At 35.5% G+C, this 8,537-nt stretch overlaps 1 protein-coding gene across 1 annotated transcript in view; it reads right to left on the bottom strand.

Annotated features, from left to right (window-relative positions):
• Positions 1-8,537, bottom strand: part of LOC105391935 (single-minded homolog 1-like) — a 42,697-nt gene continuing 34,160 nt past the window's right edge. Inside the window, exons 7-9 of the mRNA XM_048629958.1 lie at positions 2,203-2,309; positions 1,527-1,674; positions 1-1,297 (exon numbers count right to left, since the gene is read on the bottom strand). Of these exons, the coding sequence (XP_048485915.1) occupies positions 661-1,297; positions 1,527-1,674; positions 2,203-2,309 (892 nt within the window). The 3' untranslated portion in view covers positions 1-660. The remainder of the gene's footprint in view (positions 1,298-1,526; positions 1,675-2,202; positions 2,310-8,537) is intronic.

Below are 8,537 nucleotides of genomic sequence, written 5' to 3'. Positions count from 1 at the left end.
TTCAAAATAAATAATATCTTTAGAAATTAAATGTAGGTATGTACATATTACGCGACTAGTTTACTCCAAAAATGGCACTTAATTCACAATTAGTAAGTACATAGGAATATCAGATTATGAGAACATATATAAACCCTAGTAAGTATAATAATTATGATTTATTTACAGGAAAAAACATATCAAGTACTCAATATTTGTTACTATTATAAATTCTATGTCTCTATTATTGTCTATAGTTTTGATATTAAGGCTTCTAATGCCAGTATAATTTAAATATACTTACATAGAAAGTTATTTAATTACATACTTAATTACAATATCGTAGGAAAAGAATATTTTTTTAGTGGAACTGATTGATTCTATTTGACAACAGATGGCGCTCGCAACATATTTTCACACAAAGAATAATTCTGAGATTCAACATCACTTACTAAGCTAGCTGTTTTATATGTTTTTGTAAGTTAATAACTATGATTGAATATGTACAAATATTTACATTCTATAATAGGGTATACCTAAATCTCTTCTGCTTTCGTTCCCTTAATATCTTTTGGCACATTTGAATAAATTAAACAATAGTGCGGTCCAACGTCGGCCATAGCACCTTTAAATAACGGTTATTTTTTCACAACGGTTATGTCGTTTCCGTTATTTTCTTTATCAATGCACAAACTCGTTGACACCTCCTCCGTGGTGGTGGAACTGTTGCGTGTTGTCCACGATGACGCTTGTGTATCCCTCTTGTACCGCCGGACTCGGAGTCATCAGGTTCCCGCCATCCGCCATTACCGGGCGGCCATTTTGATTCTGATGCCCTTGCTGCCCGTAAAACGAGATTAGATTCGTGTAATTAGAAACGGAGTACTGTTGATTCGAATGCACTTCCGAGCTCTCTATCGAACTGCATGACGAAGAACTGGCTGAGAAAGGTCTTTGGCTTTGAGTCGGGTAAACGTAGTTTGGTAGGATATCGTTGGTTTCTGTGTAGTTTTCGTTGTAGAACAGTTCTTGGTACGTTCCGTTCTGTGTTTGGTGGTATTCTTCGTGGTTTTCGTTGTAGGCGGGTATGATTGGCAGGCTGTATTCGGGGTAGGTGGGGTATCCTCCGCTAGAGTCGCCGCTGAATTCGCTCTCGTTGAGGTGTATGTGGTTGAGTTTGTTGTCTGTATGTCTGACGTGCGGCATAGGCGGTGTAGGCGGCGTGGGGTGCGTGGTCGACGAAGGGGTCTCGATGTGATGGTTTAACTTCGGTGGGCCTTGGTCTGCGTTCAGGATTAGGTGCTTCTCTTCGACGTCACTGTAATAAGGGAATGTTAATTAAAATATAGTTACTTGATAAGCATATCACTGCCGCGGCACGGGTGGACGTAATGGATCGTGATGAGATGAGATAAACATATCATAAGATTTGTTTAAATGTATACTCATGCCAAAAAAAACAACGTATAGCTAACTAATACAATCTAATACGTAATATACATACAAGTACAAAGTATGTATGCAGTTACATACAAAATTAGTCTTACCTTAGCACATAGTTGACAGACACGATGCAGTGCGGGCGGGAAGATCTCGAGTTGTGCACGATGGTGGCGTAGCTCTGCATCCACACCCAGCCGCCGGACTTGGTCAGGAAGCGATAGTAGCGAGACGTCACTTGACCTTTTGTTAGCACTGTAAGTTCAAATATAAAGTTAATCAATTTATAATAATAGTGATCAGCCAAATCGATAAGATGAAGGGGTAATCGATACCACTGTTTTTTTGGATCTGCGTTATAAAGGTATAGCATATGCGAAAACCTATAATTAGCTTTTCGTCTATTTATGTTTAAATAAGATTAACTTGTTATTAGTATAAAGCTGTTGGTTTTCCATGCAATAAATTAAAATAAAATAAATAGAAACCTATAACCCTTCCATCATTGGAAGGAGACCCGTGCCCCAGCAGTGGGGACGTGATGGGTCGTGATGATGACCATGAGTCAATAAATGACGACTATAACCCATTCCACGCGGAAATCTGTAAAGACTCTTATTAGATTGCAATAAGGGTAGTTTTTGTTTGTGACCGATGTCTTTCCCCGTGAGAATGGGATAAATTCTGACTGGTTGATTCTTTCACCACGGTAGTTCAATAAAGTTTTGGTCACCGATACGTTAAAGTAAGAATAGGTACTTATGCGTATATTTGTAAACTTACATGTGCAGTGTGAATATCTCATGTGCAACACGTCGGTGCCGTGTATGTAGTTGTAGAGAGTCTTCTCGATCAGGTCCTGAGGCTCGTAGCCCGTCAGTGCTGCCACCCTGAGGACAATGGAAATAACTGTTGAATATAACGGTTATTTTTTGACAACTATTTTGTTGATAGTATTTAGAGTTATTGCTAGCGCATCACTAAATAACAATTGGCGTTTTTTATATAAAATAAGACAGATTTAATTTTAAAAGCTATAAGAAGGTAAAAATCTATGATTTAAACTTATTTTTATGGTGTAAGTAATATCAAAATATTATAATTACTCTACAACCACGAAGAAAAACTTAAAACACCATTGTAAACATATCAATTACCTAACAAAGAACAAAATAACTGAAGGGTCATAAAACACTTCCCCTAGCATATTGTTTTTCACTTGATTGAACATCAAATCACCCGACGGAACCCTCCAACCATTAAAAAAATGTTGACAGAATAAGTCTATCAACTCTATGGATCGAGTGCTTCCGCCAATTAAGTTTTAAAAAGGTAAGCATATTTTTTCACAAGTGGTTTCGCGCCAATGTGGGGTGGGCTTCCGATGCTTTTAGCCTTAGGCCGGTATATTAGGTATAGATGTTATAATTTAGACGTGTTTAAAAGATTTTCAGTAAATTCCTTAATAAAGTGTTTTCTGTTAAGTATGTAGTTTCGAAAGTTACAGTACGAGTTATCAATCTATGTACTACTGTAACTTGTTATTCTATGACATTTTATTTTTCCATCCGAATCCCACCGGCATAGTAATATTAGTAAGTTTTTATTTGGTGATATTCTGAGGCACTGTTAAATTAATGTACCAGACAGTCTTTTCCGTTTAGGAGTAATTTGGTGCTACTGTCACTGAAACTTTTTCATTGCTCGTGAGTGTAATTTTGGCTGGGCTACCTACTGGGCCCTGAGTGTGAGTTTTTTTAACCTATCGAGAAGTGAAATCGAAAACGCAGATTTGTATGGCGCGGAGCTAGTACAGCTACTTACCGCTAGGTGGCGTGTCCCCAGCGCCATACAAATTTGCGTTTCGATTTCACTTCTCGATAGGTTAAAAAACTCACACTCAGGGCCCAGGCACAGAACCTTTGTCCTACGGGCTGTCGTAAGGAACACTACATGTAGGTAAAGTGACGTAGTATAGGAGAGGCTGGGGTGAAGTGGCAATTAAAGAATGGGCGGATAAATTAAAGAATGTCGGCCATTACCCCCTTTATTTTAGAATAACCCCCTTATTCATAGAAAAGTGATAGGACGTTTTAGCTATTGAAATGTCTTGTAACTCTTCTAAGAATAGGTATGGGGTAAATCTTTATAGTTATTACGATTGTATTATGGGAAGAATTGTGATTTGTGTAACGTATTAAATAACACCTTCGTAGTTACATAAGTATATTTACTAATTACCTAAAAGTATCTTATCCACAATCCATCACGTCCCCACTGCCGGGGCACGGGTCTCCTTCCTATAAAGGAAGAGTTTAGGCCTAGTCCACCACGGTGGCCTAGAGCTGGTTGGCGGACCCCAAAACAATATCCAGTATTCAAATAAGTTCACAGTTTAAAAGGTTGTAGCTGCATAATTATTTAATTTACAACCCTCTTACATTTACTACTGTCAGTTACACAGTCAAAGATCGTTATTATTTTGATAAAACCTATAATTAGTCTAAGTTGTGAAAATAAGTTAAAGTTGAGAAATAAATAAAGCGAATTGTTTTCATAACAGATATTAAAATACATTTAGCAATTGAAGTGTCTTCCGCATTTGCAGCAAAAATGTTATACGGGAGCGTCAGCAGAAAAATATCGTGTGTTGTCTGCATTTGCTGACGCTACAGAAACAAAATGAGTCATTTTGTTCATATGAAGGTTGTAATGGTCAGTTTAAGAAAGGTATAAAGTTCATCTTTTATTGATCATTTATTGCAAACACGACTGTAACTGTAAAATTATACTAAATATTATTTTTAAACACCGGCCATTTTTAAGAGCACATACCTACCTACTTTTTTTCAAAACTTTGATCGAATAAGGATGGGTAATTATATTTTCAAAACTTTAACTAAATAAGGACAAGATTACATCCCCTTATTATAATAATATTCGATAAAAACGTGACCTTTAACTAAATCTTTGTGCCAAAAGAAGCCAAGTGTCATATTGCAAACAGATGTTTAGAAGTGGCTCATTTCTACTAAGTAATGTTTAGTAGGTGACACATACCTAGCATGCATAAGTCTATATTTGCATTTCAACATAATTAATTTGTGTTCTTGCCTACATTTTTATGCTTATAAGATTTACTAATGTATTGCCGCACCCCTTTTCGCTAGCGTAGCTTATTAGAGTTATTAGTTACTTAAGTACATAATAAGTTTTTTATGTACATAATATGTAACCCAATGAAAGACCGGGATGGCCTTTTGAAAATATTGAAATCATTCGGCATAAAAAAGACCCGACAAAAAAACAGTATATGTAAAATATGTATATGCCGAAACAAATACATATCTAGGTAGGTATACCACGGCTAGGAATCGTCGCACCTCAAAAAAACTATATTTTTACGATGAATAAACAACATTAGACTTTGGATTAGTAGAATGGGAGCACAGGTGTGCAATATTCGCAAGCGTAGATTTAGCATATCTATCGTTTTGTGATTGTTTTGTAACAGAACACTGTCTGTTTTGAATCGATAAGAGAACTATTGTTGTTTGTTATTTGAATCCTATCACTGATAAAGAATCAAATGTGTCTGTATAAAGCCTGTAAGCTTTAGGAGTGCGCTGGTCATATCTGACAAAGATACATGACTTGACGACCGAATGGTATAGTTGTTAGTGACTCGTGACTGCTATGCCGATTCCTAGGTTCCAATCCCTGAATGAATAAATATAATATAGTAAATTAAAATACTATTTTTACAATGTATATTTATAATAAGTATTTATATTATTGAAGTATTTATGTTATTTGTATCTGTGAAGGCATTCAGCTGTCCGATATTACTGGCTCTGCCAAAATTGGGGTCAGATGGCCGTGTGTGAGATGTGCCCACATAGGTATTACTTATTATTATTTATGTCTATTGGTAGTTACGTAATAGGTATTGGTTGATTTTTATACGAACGCCAATAAATAATTATTAAAAGGAAAGGAGAAAAATGGATGTACGAATACGAACACAATGCACATTATAGTTTAACTTCCAAGAAACACTAAACAGCCGTCGAACCATTCCCTGATTGCCGTGAACTAATAAACTCTGGACTTAACTGTGTTCACATTACCAGTCCTCTACCATACATTTTGCTGAACCCTTATTCTGTGCCTGGTTAGGGCTGAGAGTTGTTTGATTGAATGCTGCGTTGGGGGACTTGGGTGTCGTTGTGTGAACCTATAAGGTTAAGGTCCATTGGTTCTGACAGAGCATGGTGTAGTGGTTAACGATGACGGATTTTGTATCGGGTTCGAATCCTGGCCTGGCAGATATAAAAAATAGTTTTAAATAGTCATCATCCGCACAAAACACTGTTAAAACAATTATAAATATCAATATTTTATTAAAGTCTGTTCTTCTTCTTTTATCCTATCGGAGGTCGGCAATCATCTGGCTTATTCTTTCCTTCGAGACTGCTGCTCGGAACAAGGATGTGGTGTCAGTGTTGTACCAGTCTTTCAGATTTACAAAGTCTGTTACTGAACTTAAAAACCACATTACAGGAAAACTTAACTTTTATTAATTATGATGAAGACGCTATTGAATAAAAAACCTACATTAGAATATCCCCATCACTTTTGATGCTAAAACAGTCAAACTTATTACATACATTTCTTATTTTTGAGTGGTTAAAGACGATTCTAGCTCCACAACGATCAATTAACGATCACTGGTCAGGCTATACTGCATCAACTTTTAACCCGACCCGAAGCGAGCTTGCTAATAAAATCTTAAGTCCTTTTATTGGCAATGGTGCAAAATCAACAATAATACTACAACATTTTTTACCAAGAACACTCCTTCACGGTTGGTTAAAGCGATATACTGGAATGACGTTCGTTGAGGGTTAACCAGTAATGCAATATTAACAATAGAATATTATGGGTTTTAACACGGTTTGTTACCTATATTATTATGTAGTTAAAGCTCTTTCGCATACATGTACATAATACCTATCATTGCTATTAATTATGTCTTCTTCATACCTAAAATAGTTTTAACAAAATAGGTTGAATTATTGTAGATAGATACCTATATAGACCTTAAACAACGGATCTATTTTCGTTTAGCTTTTTTCGTTTTTATTAACCTACGATGAAAAAAGAGGGGTGTTATGAGTGTGACGTGTCTGAGCACATATTTGTATTTATGCTTGTGGTGGCGTAGCTCCGAAACCGCTAAACCGATTGTCGTTTTGTTTTCTTTGTGTCATAGATAATGTTATCCCAAGTGTTCTGAGCTATATTTTATCAAAATCCGCTAAGCCGTTCAAAAGATATGCGGCTTTTAGTGTCGAAATTCGTTTTTTTTTAGGTTATTTGTGTCATAGACACTATCCTCTCACCTGGCATCCAAGAAGATGAGTCTCATATCGAGCGAGGCGCGGAACATGAACATGTTGGAGTGCAGCTTGAGCTCGGTGACGGCGGACGGCGGCAGCGAGTGCCCCACCGCCACCAGCCCCAGCGGCGCCGAGCCCTCGCCATTATATACCCACCGATGCGTGTGTCTGTGTGTTTGTGTTTATCTTTGTGGCAGCGTAGCTCCAAAACGGCTGGACCGATTTTCGTCTAGTTTTCTTTGTGTCATAGATAATGTTATTCCGAGTGTTCTGAGCCATATTTTATCAAAATCAGCTCAGCCGTTTAAAAGATATGCGGGCAGTTCTTCTTTTTAACCTACATAATGGATAAAAAAATATCCCGAATTTGAAAAAAATAACTTTAGCTTTTTGGTGAACTCTTATAATTTTTATGATAGCTACATTTCTATTCTATCGAAAAAGGTGGTTGGCCGCGAAGTTTAATTATTTTTTCAAGATTTTCAGAACATAATACGTGGATAAGGCAAAGAAAATTACACCTTCGTCACAGAATCTTTTATTTTATTTTAACGAAATAGTCTTCGTCGATTAAAATGAAACTTTTTTGATACGTTAATAAACAAAATACCATTTTAGAAAACATATGAAAGAATGGATTTTTAGTTATAACAAAATATTTATTAAGTAGTTATTACCACTCTGTCACAATTTCAGCTAAAATGAAGCTTGTTTTCGCTATGAATATTTTTTCGCTACTAATTACAGTAAAAAATTAACAGCATAGACGTTAACATCAATGACTAAATTTAATATGATTTTTCCAAAGTTGCACTATTTGTAACATAACATATAAACGACCAAAAATAAGTTGACTACCAGGAGACACCAATCGTTACAGAGTGGTAAACGATGTGACATAGTTGTTATTCTATTAAATATGCGGCAGCGTTTTGGAATAAAACAGTTTTATTTAAAAATAATAATTTAGTATCTTACATATAAATCATTATGGTTTCAAGTTAGTCAAAAAATTTACTGGAGATATCTTTATTATTAGTATAACTAATGAAATCACACTTGAGAACCTCTGGAGAGTGAAATATCCGTATTTCAGGAACTTAAAGGACAAATTTTTTCCAACTACATAAAATAATGTTTATCTGCACAATTAATATTTTCGGCAACCTAAAATTTAAGTAACGTAATGAAAATTACGTAATTTGTTAAAGTTTTAATCAGCCATATTTCGAAAATACAGCAGTGGCTCTTAGAACTTGAAAAAAATACTCTTTCCTTTTTTAATTACCTTAGAAGCTGGAAGGACTTTAATGTTATCATCAAACATCCAATAAATCATTCTCCACCATATTAAACAGTCTACCACATTCATCGTCTGTTCTTGAGAACAATAGCACGAAATTAGCTTTTTCACTAACGAAACTTTTTATTAATGAAGTGCAAGTGTATTGGACGTTCCTTTCGCTTCGTACTTTAACCAAAACGTGTAGTTTCTCTTCAATTTTTCTTTGATGAATATTCTCAGGTTGGAGTGTTTGGTAAGAATGTGACAGATTTGTCGTGTGACAGAGGGGTAAAATGTGTTGCAAAGTCGATTAGCATTTAAACAGTACCATAAAGTGTAATATTCACATGTTGATTTCAAAGTAATTGTTATTACCAATGAGTAAATAACAAAATAATAATTTCATTGTATTTTATTTTAACAATTACCTA

The sequence above is a fragment of the Plutella xylostella genome, chromosome 24 (assembly GCF_932276165.1).
Source record: "Plutella xylostella chromosome 24, ilPluXylo3.1, whole genome shotgun sequence".
NCBI classification, from domain to species: domain Eukaryota; kingdom Metazoa; phylum Arthropoda; class Insecta; order Lepidoptera; family Plutellidae; genus Plutella; species Plutella xylostella.
Note: the sequence above shows the minus strand (reverse complement) of the source record. Positions and strands in the feature narration are given on the sequence as shown.